Source organism: Epithele typhae (genome assembly GCF_022376455.1).
Source record: "Epithele typhae strain CBS 203.58 chromosome Unknown BXZ73scaffold_175, whole genome shotgun sequence".
In the NCBI taxonomy this organism is placed as follows: domain Eukaryota; kingdom Fungi; phylum Basidiomycota; class Agaricomycetes; order Polyporales; family Epitheliaceae; genus Epithele; species Epithele typhae.
The window spans coordinates 5,288-23,201 of NW_025954366.1; the positions used below are offsets into that span (position 1 = coordinate 5,288).

At 59.4% G+C, this 17,914-nt stretch overlaps 1 protein-coding gene across 1 annotated transcript; it reads left to right on the forward strand.

The window, feature by feature from the left end:
• Positions 1–13,696: 13,696 nt before the first annotated feature.
• Positions 13,697–15,151, forward strand: BXZ73DRAFT_108628 (uncharacterized protein; the record flags this gene model as incomplete). Its single annotated transcript, XM_048017194.1, has 5 exons — positions 13,697–13,754; positions 14,554–14,629; positions 14,682–14,898; positions 14,959–15,032; positions 15,097–15,151. The coding sequence occupies 5 exons, from the start codon at positions 13,697–13,699 to the stop codon at positions 15,149–15,151; spliced, it is 480 nt and encodes a 159-aa protein (XP_047871028.1).
• Positions 15,152–17,914: the final 2,763 nt, after the last annotated feature.

The following is a 17,914-nucleotide window of genomic DNA, read 5'->3' on the forward strand; positions in this document are numbered from 1 at the left end:
CGCAGTACTGGCAGTGATGACGACTGCTCATAGACATAACACATTGACTGACACACGGTGCGGGATTATAGCGATTCATCTCGACCTTCATGTCTGCGACGCACGATCAGACCCGCGCCCATCAGCAGTGAGAGAGGCGACTCACCATTACACCAGGTCAGGAGCACTGCCTTCCATATCCTTCATACAAGTCGCCTCATTGCTCTGTAACCAACGTAGGCCGTTCACGAGCGCAGCGCGGAAGTTTCCCTGCTCTGCGCTGTCCACAGTGATGTAGACGATATACGGCGGCTTCGGCTTCCATGCAGAGGAGTGCACGTAGTACTGAAGAGCGCGATGGCCGCTCTTTATAGTCGGGTTGCACTTGAAGAGAATCACTCTCAGAGAGGCATCGAGCGTTCGTGGGACGTTGCACTCATGCGTATTGTCTTGGAAAAGATCGTGCTCGCTGGGCATGGCGGAGATGGCATTGATGGCTGCCTGTAGGCAACGATATCTCAGTGAAGTTGGGTCAACTGGCATGATTCGACGGGTGGCGGGTGTTTCTGCTGACCGAGGAGACCAAGTTAAACAGCGTATAAAAGCAATCGAATGACGCCACTCACTGCAGGGACACAACGGGACAGACCTCGGCGATATTTCAACGGATAACACAGTGCACGTGTGGAAAGCCGGGACTCGACACCCACAATGGAATTTCGGAGAGCGTCTAGGGCACGGACAAAGCCGAATACCGGAGTCTCTGATACAGTGCACGGAGACCGAAAGGCCAGTGATGCTCTCGCCTATGCATACCCATGTCCGTATACCCCGGAGGACCCATCGGGCTCGGGTCACGGTAGGACGACAGGTGCATACACCGAGGCAGCCGGCCTCGTTGCCCCTCAGCCATCCGATGTACCACCTGATAATCCATGGTACAGTCGATAAGTCGTTGTTGTACGTGAGCTAGGATCGCGTCTATGTCAGTCACACACACAAAGATGCTCGAAAGCGCTTACCATCAAAGGGCCGCTTTCGAGAGCTTTGGAAAGCAGCCACACATCGAATGAATATGGGTCAAGGTGTGTGTGGCCGAAATTTTCGACATGAATCGACTCCGATGGGAGTTCAATTGCGGTCTGTTCTCCGGGCCCGAACTCGAGCGTCTTTGACAGTTCGAAATCAATGATGTACGGGTGGTTGGCGTACAGCTGCTGTCCCCAGAAGCATTCAGTGTCCAAGGATATCAGGATATTCCCGAGAGAGAGATCCTGGAACGCCGCGTCAGCGAATAAAGATACACACGCTAGGTTCCGCACTAGATGTGCGACGTGCCGCTGATGGAGCAGTTCAACGGCCTGCGACGGTTTAGCGAGTAGACGACCAATCTGAGATGCCAATGATCTCACCTTCAGGACGCCATCGAACCAGTTCAGGACGTGACTCAGAGGGTGTTCGTAGAACGGGTATCCAATCCACAGAGGAACGGCTGGCATGACGAAGAACGGTCGCCCGCCTTCAAAAATGCGGACCGGTAGAATATAATCTGACAACGCTGGATCACGCCATAGAAACCGATATATGTTGATCTCGTTGGAAGTTGACGGGGGTATCTTGATAACGTGTTGCGGCTCTGTACTTGGGTCAGTGCAGCATAAAGTGTACTGTTCGCCTGTCAGTTTCAGGCGCGTGTCAGAAAGACCGGAAACTGGAGCACACTGGAAGCATCATCGAGAAGGGGGTGATGTTGAGTTCCTTCAAATCGGGATGGTCTTTGAGCCATTGAGGAACCGTGAGGCCGTTGTCTCTCTTCTTGTCGACCATGACGGCGTGTGGGTTGGTGAACAGTGTTGTCAAAGTTCGAGGTCTGCGAGGTAGAGGCGCAGGTTGAAGAAGCGAGAAGGCCGAAGATTTCGGAATTACAATTGTTGTTGTATGGGCTAATACATTTCCAACTCCGACGCAATCACTCCGCAGTGCGGCAGTGACGACCCGACTGGGGTTCAAGGAATCCCTTCAACCTTCCTTACCTTCAGCGTTGAGCGCATACCACATCTTCGCCATGGCCCTTCCCCGCGCAAACTACGACCCACGCAGGGTCTGCATCAACCCCTTCCCTGGCCTCACTTTAGGCAAGCACCGGAGGACCATGGGCATCTACATCGCAGGTGGCCTGGTGCGTCTTCTCCCATACTCCTGTTCACCAGCCGACCCCACAGCTCACCCACGCCCTCGTCCTCCCTTGCAGTTTGCGCTCGCGAACTGGACGTTCCTCGACGCCGCGATCCTCTCCGCGCACGCGCACGCGCCGTACGGCGAGGAGCCGCGCCCGCCACCCGTGCACGTCACCTTCCTCGACTGGCTCCCCGGCATCTGCTCCCTCCTCGGCATGATCGTCATCAACCTCATTGACAAGGACCGTGTCCAGGGCCACGAGGACTTTGGGGACAGCAGGGCGGTGTGGCGGGCCCGCCTGTTCTTGTTCCTTGGCTTCGCGCTCATGGCAGGCGGCCTGGCGGGCAGTGTGGTGCGTACCTCTCTCGTGCTTGGTCTGCTGTCCCTTTCCTGTTCGGGGCTTCGCGATTCGCGGTTTCGGCGAAGACGTCTGCTCTGGGGGGTGGGGTGCTGAGCGGGTGGGTGGTCGTGCGACAGCCGTGCTGACTGTTGCTCGTGTTCCACAGAGCGTCCTTGTCCTGAAGTATGTCCTCCACAACTACGAGGAGCAGTACACGTACTACGGGTACGCGAACGTGTCCCAAAACGTGGCCCTCATGCTTTCCGCCATCGTCCTGTGGATCTCGCAAAGCGTCAGCACGGAGTACGAGTACACGTTGTCGATCTGAGACAGCCCCCGGTTCGTGCTTCTGTTGTACTGTTATATCGTATTCGCGCTCCCTGGGGCACTTGTACTTCTGTATGGAACACCCTGTTCCCATATATTCGGAAGCGATTTTCACCACTGCATGACGCAGACAGATTTGCTCCTACAGGGATGCCATATTTAACTCTGGACAGCAAGCATTAGGACAAAATATCAATTCGTACTGGTCGAGGGCGATAGATGAAATGGCTGGCGCAGATGTCAAAGAGCCATTCTATGTTGAGAGGCTCGGAACCCGCACAACGTCGGTGAATGGGACGATGTGTCCGAACTTCGAAGAACATTAGGGTCGATACCTATAGGATAGGGTGTTCATCGCGGACGTCGGGGCGAGCACGACAGGCAAAAAGAAACACTGAGTGACATACATACTCATGAAAAGCGCCATGAATACGCTGGTGGACCAAGCTTCCAGACCCTTGCAGGTCGATCTATTCCGAGTCAGTTCACTAGTATCACCTTAATCATGCATGCAATCCGAGAGCGTTCAAGGCGGACATAAACGAGAGATTGTGCATAGCCCTAGGTTCTGCATTGGGTGTCATGTGGAAAGCGTACAAGCGATAACATAGTCTCGACAGCCCACCCATCGCCGTCTGCATCGCATCCTCCCCAACCCGGCCGTGGCTCGCAGCCCAGACCTCCCCACTACCAGCATACAACGACGGCCAGAGGGACGCTCATGCAATGAGGGTCGACGCGGTGGCGGAGTCGTACTTGAACGTTGGGGGGATCTGCTGCTTGCTCTTGTAGTAGCGCGCGAGACGGTGGATGCGGGACTCGATGAGAATGAGGCGGAACTTGGAGTCCTTGTCCTTGCGGTTGACCTCGAGGTGCTTGCGCACGGCGACCGCCTTTTTGACGAGGTGCCAGAGATCCTCCGGGATCGCAGGCGCGAGACCTGTGTACGATTGAGGATAAGTCCAACGCCCTTCCTCATTGGCGCAACATATGCCGCGGAGACCGTATAGCAGGTCGAAGGAAGATGCTCACCGTTGGACTTGAGGATACGGAGGATCTTGTTACCGGTCACGAAACGAACCTGGGGGATGCCGTGCGAATCACGGAGGGTGACACCGATCTGCGAGGGGGTGAGACCCTTGCGTGCAAGCTTGGCGATGTGCTCTACGACGTCCTCGGGCGTGGTCTTGAGCCAGGAAGGGGGAGCGCGGCGGTAGGGGAGAGCAGAGGACGAAATGCCCTTGCCGGGAGCGTGCATGCGACCCATGGTGGATCTATGCGATACGGTCAGCACTTCGCCGACATCGAGCGCGGCGGCAGCGGTTCGGACACTCACAAGCTTTTGGAGGGAAGGGGAGTCTTGAGGAGGTCTTGTCGTCGAGCGTGCCGTTGGACTTCGTTGTGCGGCGCGGATTTGCGGAGGGCACAGGCCACGTGCGCGGATTGGGTGGCTGAGGCGGCTGTATAGCACCAAACCTTGTTCCGCCACAGCGTCCGAGCGTTGTGCGCGTTTGTTAGCGCCTGAAGCCGCCTCCAGCCATCCGAACCCGAGCGCAAGACTATCTCGTCGTCGTCGCCGCCGCCGAGATACGCCCCTCAACGCCTGAAGGTGTGCTCGCTCTTTTGTTGCGTCGTTTTCTGTAGTCTGATCGTCGTGTCACCCCTCAGCATGAAGCTCAACATCGCCAGTGAGTTAGATTCAGTAGCAGGAGGAGATTTGAGCTTGTGTTCTGACCGGAGATGGTCGTGACAGACCCCGCAACTGGGGCCCAAAAGACCGTCGACTACGACGATGAGAAGAAATAGTGCGTGTTGCTCCCTTCTTTCCCTTCTGTGTGCCTCTTAGCCCCTTCCGCTGTTCTAGTCGTGTCTTCTTCGACAAGCGCATCTCCCAGGAGGTCTCAGGCGACTCCATCAGCGATGAGTGGAAGGGCTACATCTTCCGCATCACTGGCGGCAACGACAAGCAGGGTTTCCCCATGAAGCAGGGTGTCCTCCTCCCCTACCGTGTTCGTCTTCTCCTCGCCGACGGCCACTCCTGCTACCGCACCCGTCGCACCGGCGAGCGCAAGCGCAAGTCGGTTCGCGGCTGTATCATCGGCCCCGACATTGCCGTCCTCTCCCTCGTCATCGTCAAGCAGGGCGACAACGACGTCCCCGGCCTGACGGACAACGTCCTCCCCAAGCGCCTCGGTCCCAAGCGTGCGACCAAGATCCGCAAGTTCTTCAACCTGTCCAAGGACGACGACGTCCGCAAGTACGTCGTCCGGAGAGAAGTCAAGAGCGCCAAGAAGGCGGACGCGAAGCCCTACACCAAGGCGTGCGTATACTGTCTTTGTTTCTGCGCGTCCGCCCTCCTTATCGCTAACGCATCCTTCGTAGTCCCAAAATCCAGCGTCTCGTCACCCCCCTCCGTCTCCAGCGCCGCCGTCACCTGCGCTCCCTCAAGCGCCGCCGGCTCGAGCACCAGAAGGAGCAGAAGACGGAGTACGACGCCCTCATTTCCAAGCGCATTGCGGAGAAGAAGGAGAAGGCTGCAGCTGTCAAGGCTTCGCACAAGAAGTACGTGTGCAACGCTTCTGCTTTGTAGCCCTCTCTGACTGATGATCTCCTTTTCTTGCAGGACTGCGTAAAGTGCCTTCCACCGGTATCTTCGTCGTCCTATGCGGTCGCACATTGTATGGCCCTACGTATAGTCATGTTCTTTGCTCTCCCCGATCTCCCACGCAATCTCATCCATGCGACTTATGACGAACTGTATCGCTGTGGACCGTAACGCAGACATGTTGTACATCAGGCCATTCGTGTGGGAGGACATGGTACGCTGTGCTACTATGCGATGCTCATGTTGAGGCGTTTGCGTGTGTTTTTGTGGCCCACGGCAGCGTGCGTCGGCTATAGTGTCGTTGGCTTGGGGCTCATCAAGGCTGTGACATGAAAGGCGGTCCCAGTAGTCAGCGGGTGGATGCCCGAGTTGTCGTAAGACGATAGGTTGCAGTATTCACCGTGTCACGACTCTACGACAGAGAAGTGAATGATGATGGGACGGTGGTTAGATACCGTGGAAGGTGCCGCTTGTGATAAGGCGTAAGGTCTGGACGATGGGCTGGTAGGGCATACGTGGGATGACTGCATTGCTTCAACGCAGGTGCATGGCACTCTTGAGAGAGGGCTAAGGGTGATACCAATCGATGCCACTGTGCTTTGCCTACACATCGCACGCACATCGCGTCGTCATATTATACTACACCATGGCTACATACTACACAAGTCCGTATCAGCCGTCACGGACGTTTTGTTGAGCATCTTCCTACGATCAAGTTCTTCTACGGGGATCATCCTACCATACTCCGTTTACGTCCTCTCAGACGCACTGGATCGATGGTTAGCCTACGTCAATTGTCGCACGGCGCGAAGACACGCACCGTCGTCGAGGCGTCGCGACACCGGCGTCCAGTCTTTGCCCATTCCCTTGGCGTACGCGTTGAGCACACCCGCGAAGAGCGGCTCCGATTGCGGGTGCGTCGACGCGAACGCGCGCTCGAGCACGTACAGATCCACCGCCTTGTCCTCGGGGAGCGTCGAGATGTACGCGAGCCCGAAATCGATGAGGACCTGGAAGGCAACGTGCGGCATGAGGATGCTGACGGCCCCGCGGTGCGGTGATGCGAGTATACACACCAGTTCCGCGGCTGGCTGCGCGGCGGACGGGCGGCGGAGCATCATGTTGGACGTGGTCAGGTCGCCGTGGACGACGTCGGCGCGATGCATCTTCGCGAGCCCCGCCCCGATCATCTCCATCACCTGGTCTGTCGCGTCGTCAGCCTCGTCGGACGCCCCATCCGCGGACGATCGCCCGGGCGCGCACCTGGCGTCAGCCCGTACTCCCTCAGCGCGACCTCGGCGCCATCCTCCTGCGCGTCTTCCTCTTCCTCTTCCTCTCCGCCGTCTTCTTCCTCGGCATCACCTTCAACCTCGACCTCGCCCTCAGCGCCGCCCCCGAGCAGCGCCCGCACGCTCGCACCGTCGACCCACTCGATCCCGAGCACGCCCGCGGCGGCGTCGACCATGCGCACGCCGGGGACGCGCACGCCCGCGCGGAGGCAGCGCACGAGCGCGCGCGCCTCGCCCGCGACGCGCGCCCGCGTGAGCGCGCCGTCGAGCGTCGGGTGCCGGTACTGCTTCGCGAAGCGGTGCTTGAGGAGCACGCAGCCGTCGGGCGCGGACGGGTCGCTGGGGGAGGAGGACGCGGCGGGCGGGTGCAGGCGCGCGCGGTAGATTTTCTGTGATCGCGATGGGTGAGTGGGGGGACGGAGGAGAGCGAGGCAGAGGGAGGGCGCACGGCTTCTGCGCCCTGGGATATCATGGTGGAGGCCTCGATGAGGCGCATGGTCGCGGAAGGCGCGGCGGCGGTCATGGTGGACGGGAGTCAACCTGGGTTGGGGCGGAGCGCGTATCGAGGACGGCATAGCCACCACGCAGTTGCCTGAAGGGGAAACTGCAATACTCAACGCCGGGGCTACGTCATACCGACAAAGCCCACTCCGCCGGTATTTCAGCCGAGGCTGCACAGGTTCTGCTACCGGTATTCAAGCACGCATGATAGGCGAAGGGCTTCCGCCAGCAAAATGGACAAGCACAGTCCGCAATTGTCGCATCGGCCAACTACTAGGAAATCGACCACAGCTGACGAACGGCATCCTGAACAAATCACAACTAACAACCCACTACAGCGCTCTCATCCCCCGGATACCAAAACTACTCGAATGGGCTCCTTCTCGTGAAGGACGCTTAAGCGGTGATGGAGAACTCCGGCGAGATGTTGCCAGAGCCACCAATGACTGCACGAGTCAACGCGTCAGTTCAACATCCAGAACGAGTGAGATCCTGTTGAGACACTCACGGGCAACGATGTATCTCTCCATCGGCGTCACACTGGGGACGATGACCTGGGTGGACCCGAGTGTCAAGTCGACGTCCGTCGCGAGCGGGTTCGCTGTCCCCTCGCAGTCAGCCATGCATAAAAATCCAAGAGACGGGTGAGATGGACTCACCAAGGTCGAGGTGCTCGCTCTCGCTGCCGTCCTCGAAGTGGCCGAGGAAGAGGTCGCCGACGGCGCCCGCGGGCACGTCCGTCGTGTCCCACGACACTGTCTGCACGGACCCGGCCGGCCAGACGTCCCCTGCGTGGGGCGCGGTGATGTGCGGCGATACGACGGCCGAGGGAAGCGCAGCGACGGAGGCGGCAGCCGCGGCGAGGAGGAGGGAGAGCTTGGAGATGGAGAACATCGTGGAGTGCGTGGAGGTTGAAGAGAAGTGGAGGAAAAGCTGGTAGAAGCGAGCAGAGGAAAAAGGAGCTGCACAGTGGCGCACCGGGTTGCTGCGAGGGGGTTTTTGTGCCCCTACGGAGACGCTCCCACTCGGCTTTCGAGGCACGTATCGTCTGCTGTCGGGCCCCGGAAGCAAATGTGTTCTCGGTCATGGCGCCCTGCGAGAGAGCCGAGTACGTGCAAGAACACTCACCCGAGCAAACTCGCGGGGGACGAGGCACGTTTGCGCCGTGTATTCCCTGTAGGCCTCAGTTTCCCGTGCTTCGTCCATTCAATATTGAGGACTTGCCTCGGACGCAATTACCGAGGAGGCCGATGCCGGGAAAGCTTGATAGGCGACTTGTTTCTAGAGCCACGGCTGGTGTCGTTTTGAGAACCAAGCCATATGATCCAAAAGCGGAGCGCTTTGCGGAGCAAGAAAATCTCGGCTGCATCGCCGCTGCTTGGTCATTGTCAAAGGTCAAGATCGCAAAAACAGGCCCAAGGAGTGTATGGTTGGCGCAAACGATCTCTGAAAGATCTGGACAACTGTTAGACCCCCTCAGTCAGACATACAACACGAAGGCTATGAAACTCACAAAAAAGGCCGCAAGTGGGAGCTCCAGAGAGACTGTCGTTCAGACAATCTGTGCGGGTGTTGAAATGACAACCTTCCTGCGGGTCCAGGAAGCGAAAGAGAGTTTGCCGGTCTCCACACTATGTGTGCAGTATCGGAGTGTAATCCCCATAAGGCAGCTACACTCGAATTTTGGGGGGCCCGAGCATAAGATCTATTCAGCCATCGCGACAATATAACGCTTTCTCACCGAAATTCGCTTCGCGTCCATCCAAACACGGAGATTCGGACAGCATCGCCTGCCCATGACGGCACACCGCCGCATTTCTTGGGTTGTGTGACTGGGGATCAAGCCGAGACTTCAATGACTGTTGACTGTGAACGTTTGGTCAGGCGATTTTTCCAACTTGAGCGGTCGGGGAGGGTCCGGGGGAGCGCGCGCGGATAGGTCAGCTGTGGGCGGCACGGCGGTAGACGTCATCGGCCAGACCCGGGATAGTCGATTTCGACTGTGATTCCACTCCCCAGCCACTTGGGAAGCCTCGCGCGTCGCGGATGTCGTACACCAGCTCTGACGAGTCTGCGAGAGGCATCCTCAAACGTTTTCATGAGCTCTGGACCAGTGAGGAACACGCCGCGTACACGAGTATCGGCATTAATCGGGATAAGGGAACTTCGCACGGACATCGTTCGGGCTTACTCACGTCTAATGTGCGACCAGCACTCGAACTGCGATGTCGGAGTCGCCAGCGGGTGCAAGAACCGAGCACCAGGGTCATGTGGTGCGCAACTTGAGCGCGTCGGCCGGAAGACGGCGTGTGAAGACGAAATGCTTAGACCGGGCCACTCAATCTGCGAGCGACGGCGTGTCGGATCCAGCACGGTTCCACCCGCGCGCGGGTGCATACCGTGCTGTGGGATTGGGGTCAGCGTTGGGAGCCAAAGCCCTTGGCGTGCATAAGGACTCACGGACATGGGCTGTTGCATAACCTCCTGAGCTCCGGTGCAGTACGGTTCACTATAAGCGCCTTCTGCGAGCCTACGATCTCGGGCCCGTGCGCGCCGTCCCTCGAAAACGAAGAGGACGTGCGCAGTGAGCTCGCGGAGTCCCAGCGTGGCCGCTTAGGGAAAAACATGCCCGAAGCACCGTGTCATGGAGCGATCGAATTAGAGCTGCATCCCTGCTCAATGCGGCCAGCCCCCACCCAGTGCCGCGAAGGGTTCCCGGGGCTGGCCGCATAAGGCCGATTCGAGCGCATAACAGCGGGCTTCTGCACCTTCGAACGCGGGGTGAGCTCGTGACCTTCGTCCGAGCAAGAGAGGAAATTGCGCACCTCGCGCGGGAACGCGCGCGCAGACGCCAGGTTCGAGATGAGTCACCGTCCTCCGCCGACGCGGCGCGGGGGCGCTTGGGTGATGCCCAACCTTCGCGAGCCCCCGAAGGTTCACGTGGAGCGCAGAAACCCAGCAGGGCCCACGTTCCTCTCGCGCTTGCCGGCCGACGCGTCTGTGGACTCTCCCGCCTCTCTACGCCCGCGCTGCGTTCCCGTGATCGACATCGACGTGCGCCCGGGGCCGGAACAAGTCGAAGCTGCGCCGCCACCTCGAGGACGTCGGCCTTGACGTGCGCGCGAATCCACGCTGCCGACGGTCCAGGACGCTTCAACGCTGTCGGCGGACGAGCGAGGATGTCGGCGAAAGAAAGCGAGGTCAGTACGAGCTCCAGTGGCGCGAGCTAGAACCACTCGCCGGCGTTCATGGCTAGGACGCCGTCGGCCCTCCTTCTCGCACGAGCGCGCCATGTGCTCCGTGAGGATGCGAGCGCCCCGCGGCTCGGACGGACCTTCCGCGGTTCTCGATCCTCTCGGGCATGATGCAGGCCGGGCTGGGAACACGGGAGCCAGGATGTACGAGGGTATTCTGGCTGCACAGTAGAGCTGCGGAAAGCGGGGATGTGTACTTTTGCAGAAATGGCGGCGCCATGTCCTCCGCTAGTGCTCAACAGTAGACATATCGCGTGTTGCCGGGTATGCAATCAACGATGGATCGCTTTGCGAAGTCGCGGCTGCCCCTAGAATCAACCACGTTCAGTCGACGCCCGAGAAAATGGCTCACCGTTGACTCACCTTTGCGTCGCAACCCCGCGTGAGACTGCCCGCCTGCGCGCGATCCGGACCGCGGAACCATCCGAATACGGTCGACAATGGGAGTTCCAGTAGACTGTGAGAGGCCAACATCGACATTGATCAGGCGGAGTCAGCTTCGAAGGGACATAGCTCGGGCGGACTCACGTCTCATGCACCGATGTGACGTTTCTGAGCGCAAACCGCGGTTTCTGAATCGCTGGCATGCGCCTGAAGAACCAGGGCCGTGTGGTGCGCGTTTAGAGCGTGTCGACCAGGTCTATCTAGAAATCCGTCAGATCGAGAACGAAAAAGCGCGGGAGGGGAGGTACGTACCTTGGATCGTGAGCGTTCGAAGGAGTCAGATAGAAGACGCCCTTTCGGAAACGGCTCTCCGCAGACACCACTATGCAAGTAGTCAATAAAGTAGGTTGCGCCTGCATGCAGCCAGACGATACCTATATTCACTGCACAATAGAACTGGTCTTCGGGCGATTGGCCCCGCGTCGCAACCCTGGTGAGTCAAGGAAGTCTGAGATTGTGAGGAAGTCGAGGAGCCTGGCGCGGCGTGTACGCTGACACCCAGTCAGCCCCCGACCGTCGCGGCAGCCGAAACGGTTCCCTGAAAGTACACGCAAATCCAAGTCAGCCATTCTTCTCTTCATATGGCAAGCAAATCCTAACGGTTTCAGCCTCCTTGCAGTCAGCAGGGATGCCGCGCGGCCCTTCAGACTAGCCTGGACTGATGTGCGGGTTATCTTAGAGGATTTGCGCCTGTCCTGTCCGTTGTCAGCCCAATATATGCGGCCTCGTCTTCTACATACGAGGTTACGGAGGACGAACCGGGTGAACAAGTCACGATGACGCATTACCAAATGCGTAGTATAGTACCATTTTAAGGCGCATGTGTCGAGTCGACCCGGATCCCACTGCAGGTCACGGAGCCGCGGCGCGCAAGTACACGGGGACATTGACGGGTATTGGAAACGAAGCCCCATGAGGCACGAGAGAAGGGGTCTCCGGCGGGCGCGGTGCGGGCGGGATGCCGAGTATTCCGTCCGTCGTGTGCTCTCGTCCGAGGCACGCCGTCGGTAGGAGACGGGGCCCGATGCCGGCGTTGGTGTGCGCGACACGCGCTGCGATGCGCCGCCAATACCGGGAAGGACCACGCGGGGCCGTTGGGAGCGGTGCGAAGTGGCCTCATCTTGCGGCTCCGGGCTCCTCATCGCCCCCTCGTCCTCGACGACGACTAGCTCGGGTCCCATGGCGACGCCCTGCGAGACAAAAGCAGAAAATTGAGACCCAAACACGAGGCCCCTGCACGACGGGGTGCGCTAGAGCTTGAGGAAAGGTTCCAGCGCGAGCGAGAGCGATAGGAAGCGGTGCCCATATCGAGCGAAGACAATAAGCCGACTGGCGCTCGCGCGCGGGCAGCTGATGACGGGTGGTGGGATGAGGGCGTGAAAAAAGTGAAACAAGATAGCCGGGTGATGTCCTAGATTCGACGAGGGGTGGACGAAGGAGGGGAAGAGTCGTGAGCGAGGCGGTAAGTCAAGGGCGCTTATATCGGTGGATTGGCTCACGGGTTGTGCATATGGCCTTCGGCGTCTTCAAGTGTGCGGTGGCATTCGATTATGGCACGATGAAGCCTAAGAGTAGACCAGGAGAGTAAGTTTGAGGAGGAAATAGAGGCGGTTCTCAATGAAAGAGCCTCCTGACGGACACAAGCTCCGCGGTCGATCGGAAGGCTCTTCGAGGCGCACGACCCGCCACTCCGGGCGTAGCTAATCTGAAATCGCACAGATCGCATACCTCACGCGTTTGGTCCATCTCCCCCTACCCGCTGGAGCAACCTGGCAGAGTTCCGGGTGAGGTAAGTCGAGGAGACACACCGGAGGGACGGTCGCACCATCGCGTAACGCGCAACCTTCGCCCGCGTTACGGAGCCGTGCGTGCCTCGGTTCGGATTCGAAGAGAGCTTCGCGATCGGTGCTCGGAGGGTGCGTGCCGCATGCGGCTAGCGCGGTGAGGGCGCGCAGTGCTCGCTTCGTCCATTGCTGAGACCGAAGGAACAGAGCGGGACTGCTGCCTGAGATCGGGGGAGGACTTAGACGCGCCTGCACCCCGCTACAATTGGTCTGCGCACCGTGGCATTTTGCTAGATATTCGTCCGATTTGACTCGGGGACGTCCGCATGGACGGCCGGTGGGAGTAATGCCGCCCTGGGGCGTGATCATTGTGCTCGACCTGGCGCAGACGAGCATCGAGGTTCTAACACAAGACAACAAACCAGAATTGGGCAAATTAAACGAGAGCAATAAGAATGAACGACAGACCTAAAGGGATGTGTCCATGGACCATACGGTAAAGCTTGTGGCCGAAGTATTTGACATGTCTGGTGCTGAATTGCTAGTAGCATCGACGAGGTGTTTTAATATCGCAGTCGTGTCTTCTTGTATGCTTGTTGTGATATAGGCCCACGTCCGCCATGACGAGTAGAAGATGGTGACGATGGTTGTAGTTAAAGACAAAAGGTTGGCGTCGCGCACGGCCTGCCACATCACGTGACAAGCGCTCGTTCTTTTGGCGGGGGGACGCCATTGACCAATCCTCTAAATTGAAAAACAATGTCAAGAACGTCCGTAGCCACAAATCATCACATCAACCTGTGAGAAACATAGTTCTGCATGAATTGATGTGATGGTTTGACGAAAAAACACTCTGGGGGCGAGTTTTTCACGTCAGAGTCCGTGGGATGAGGATTGAGCGCCTGTGGCATAAAATGAGTCCAAAATCTGTCAAATATTCTAGCTATGACCACATTGCCCGCTTGAGCGCAAAAACACCACCACGTACTCAGAAAATGTCCAATTGGTTGTACAAGAGCAATATATACTACTACAAGCACGAATCTGGAAAAGGTGCGAGAGAAACGATGTAATTGTGATAGTCACAAGGAGAATCATGTGGTGAGATCATCACATGCGACAACGACCGCTCTGAAGTGTGATAACGAGAGCCTGTGGGCTTCCATATAGCCATTGCAGCACTACTGTACACATTTCCAGAGCCTCGCGCGGACTTCGCGGTTGTTATACGCATGTTCACCTCCCGCGCTAGCACTTATCCGGCGCCTGCAGGGAGTTGAATTCGGGAAGACGCCAGAGGCACGTGCCGCCGAGACTGGCAGGCCGTGCACGACGCCAGTCTAAGTAGACATATGGGCGTCAATCGTCGAGCCGGTCCGTGCGCTCACGTGGCAGGCGTCTATTATCGGCTGCCTGGCAAGAACTTGTAATGCACCTTGAACGTCAACTACCCTGGACCGCATACAGGCCTATCCTCAAACGATTGCGGAGAGGAAGGTGTAACTTTGCACCTGCTGGAACACACATGGCCTGGATTTTTATAGCGTTCTTGCCCTAAACGTTGAAAGAAACTTCGGTACGCAAATGTTTCTGGTCTCTTTTTTCCCGTCTCTTCCGATTTCGCTTGCGCGTCACCTACAGTGACATCTTATGATCCCACCCTGAGTGATGTCGATTCTCGAAGTAGCCCCCGCGGTGCTGCAACAGGCACTACTGCGCACACCGGCGCACGACCGACACGTCGACGACACGGAGGCATACCCATCCTCCGAATAATTGGACCGACAATGACAACGAGCTGATCACGCCTCACTACGGCTAGACGCCAAGGTTAAATAAAACCTCGCCGAAGACTACAACTCCGACAAGAGAGCAAATACAGTCCCCTCACATCGTCTCGACCTCCACCCCTTTGTCATCACGCACTGGTAGGTCCTGGGCGAACCCTTCCTGTCCACTCCCCCACTGAGTGTTTTCTAGGCTCTCCAAACGCCAAGTGCGCACGAGCTACGCCACGGCTGTCGACCACCGGGCGGCTGAGCTTGACCCGCACTTGGGCGCACTCGCGCTGACCACGGCCGGCCTCGACGCCCCCACGCTCCCCGGCACCGTCTTCTGCGCGATGTACGACCCTAAGTGCCCGACAGCCGCGCGGTCCTTCACGCTCGCGTGGTTCTTGCGGTGCGGTCCCGTCGAGGTGGATGCACGGTGAGACACACCTTGCTCTTTCCCCGTCTGTCGCCTCGCACTGACCCAGAGCCGGACGCAGAGCAAGATCCGCGCGCTGCGCACGGAGGACCGCGTCCTCCAGCGTTCCCCCAAGCCAGATCGGTACGGGCGCCACGCTCCACTGGTCGACGTCGACGCGTCCCCGTGCCAGCGCGGACACCTGCAGGTGCGGCGACGGCATGAACTTCGGAGAGTTCCGGACCCGCGCCTTCAAGTCTTGAGCGAGGCGCAGAGTCTGCGGATCCCACTCGTGCTCGGGCTGTCGGCGGAGCGAATCCGGTGGAGGTGCGTAGGCGTGTACGAGTCTGACGTCGACATACCGCTACTCGATGCGTTGGTTTATAAAGGAATCGCCATCACAGGGACGAGCTCGGAGTCCCTGAGCTTTACGGAGAAGGATCGAGTTGCTCCGTGATTGCATACGGTCTTGGTCGTAAAGCGACCATGAATGATTTTAGGTATGGATGAAATTAGATAGCGGTGGACCCGCTGTTCCAGTGTGTCACCTTCAGCAATGGCCTAGATCGCCCTGGGAGAACTTACTGGACAACGCCGCCACTGGTACACCAACCTTGCATGCATTTGTTCGATTTTTAGACTGTTACGGGCAGCCAACGCATCATCGGTTGCTTCTATGCTGACGAGTCGCCTCTCACGCCCGGAAGCACCGTCCAAACAGATGTCTCGCAACAACGCCGTGCAAAGACCAAGTAAATCCAGCACGTGCAACGCAGCACGCGCAACACGAGCCCTGGCCCTATTTCACAGCACAGGCATCTAGAAACCGAAGCCCTGCGTCTCTCCTGCTCATTAATCACAGCGTCCGAAGTGACCGCGGCTTCGCACACCGCCCCGAGGCCATTCACAGACCCGGTCCTAACCCGGTGCACAATGGGGCCTCACAGCCGCCTGCGAACGCGTGCGTGCGCTTGATAAGTTCCGGCTCGCCGTGTTATGTCGGCACTTGTCACTTACCTGGCCGCTGCGTCTTCTTCTAATGCACAGGGGCGCGGCTCCCGTGGGGTTGCAAGTCGCAGGCGGTCTGGATGGAAGCGCGTCCATATCGTGACGTCGGAACTGAGCGTTCCGGTGCGTTCGAAAAGGGGGTGCGCAGATACTGCGACTCATCTGCTGCTTCATCTCCACCGCGCAGTATTCTGGGCCGTCGTGCATTCGTTATTCCCGAGGGACATGGGAGGTAGGCTCCGCCGTCGGCGCGCGCTAATCTGACCCTTCTTGGCCTTGGAGAAACGGTCAAGTCGTGAAGTTGACGGGGGATCAGATCACGGCGAGCTGCTGAAGCCACCTCCGAAGACATCAATTGCGAAGCTCTGCCCCTGCTGCAGAATCCGTTTCAGCCAGCAAATCTCCAATATCGCGCATGCGACGTTCGGGCACGTACGGCACGAGAGCTTGGCTCCTAGGCCTAAACCTTCGCCCCTTTCCCGAGGGCCAGCAGCGGTCCTGACGGTTCCGAACCCCGCAAGCAGAAACGAGTCAGCCAAGGTCGTTGGTCCCTGCAGGCCCAAACCCGCAACATCGCTCGGCCCAGGGCCGTCTGACCCGTCGAACCACGCTCTCGTAGCCCACGCAACCTGATCTCCGCGCTTACCGACGCCCTTCCGTCCGCGTTAACGCACCCCGCGCCGCGGCATCCCCGCATCCGCTCGGGCTGGATGCGCTGTCGGGCCCCACACACATTGGGCCAGCGTCGAAGTTTCCGGATACGGCAACTGGGCTTCCTTTCCTGGCGTGGGGTGTCGAGTCAATGCGCCTGGTTCGGGACGCGGTGGGAGCGTGGCGCGAGGGCCGCGGACGACAATGCATAGCGCAGCGCTGCAAGGCCCATCGAATGTGTCCTCGCCGACCAGTCTTGGAAGCCGGCAGTTCTCGAGCGAGCGAGCGACTGAGAAATTACGACCTATACGTGAGCGACGCACGGATGAAACGTCACCAAACGTCCGCACATACCGGGGTGAATCCCCACAGCGCTCGAGACCGTCCCGCGCATACATGCGGAGCTCCCCGACGCCGCCAGCCACTGCGCCGAGCAACGACGACCGGTGAGACCGCGCGGCACTCCTCCGACAGCCATCGTCCGACCACAACGCCTCGCAGCCCCATGCGACCGCCACGATAACCGCAGACCACAACACTGAGACCGCGGGCCACAGCCCCGCCGGCGTCGAGCGCGCCACGGTGTTCAGATTCGAGGGCTTGAGACCTGAGCCTGAGGTCCGGCATCGCGCCCCGAGTCGGAACCCCCGCGTCCCAATCGAGCGAAGACAATAAGCCGCGACGCCCACGCCCACGCCCACGCCGGGACAGATGACACACACCCGTCAGAGGCCGCGAAGCACCGCGGTCGGTCGGTCGGTCGGGCCACTCAATCTGCGCGACGCGCCGGGTGCAGTCCGTACGTGCGTGGGCGCGTGGCCGTCGTTCGACCGCGAACGACGAACGACGGTATCCTGGCCTGATCTGTCAGCCTCCCGCGCTCGGCGCTCAGGTACAGCTCACCTCGCCGCGCGTAAGTATCCGTGCGTTCCGCGGGGCTGCGACCGAGGCCTCGTACGCCGCACCACGTCCATCGAAAGCCCAGCGCTGCGTGGGCGCTCGGTCTGGACGGGAGGAAGCAGGGAATTAGAGCCGCGTCCGCGCTCGAGCGCCCCAAGCCGCGAAGGGAGTCCGCTCCCGGGCCCGAGCGCGTGCGTGGGAGGGGAACGCGCGGGTGCGCTGCGACGAGACGAGACGAGGGGACGTCCTCCTCCGCCGACGCGGCGCGAGGCGGCCGGCCGTGCTTGGGTAACGCGCAACCTTCGCGAGCCCCGAACGGGTTCGCGCGGCGCGCAGACCGCCTGGCTTCGCGCGTGGTCGGCCCTCTCGAAGCCTCTCTACGACCGCGCGCTCCCAGGCGTGCGGTGTCCCCGTGACCCCCCCTGCTCGACGTCGTTCGCGGCCGGCTGGAGCGCCAGCACTTCGTC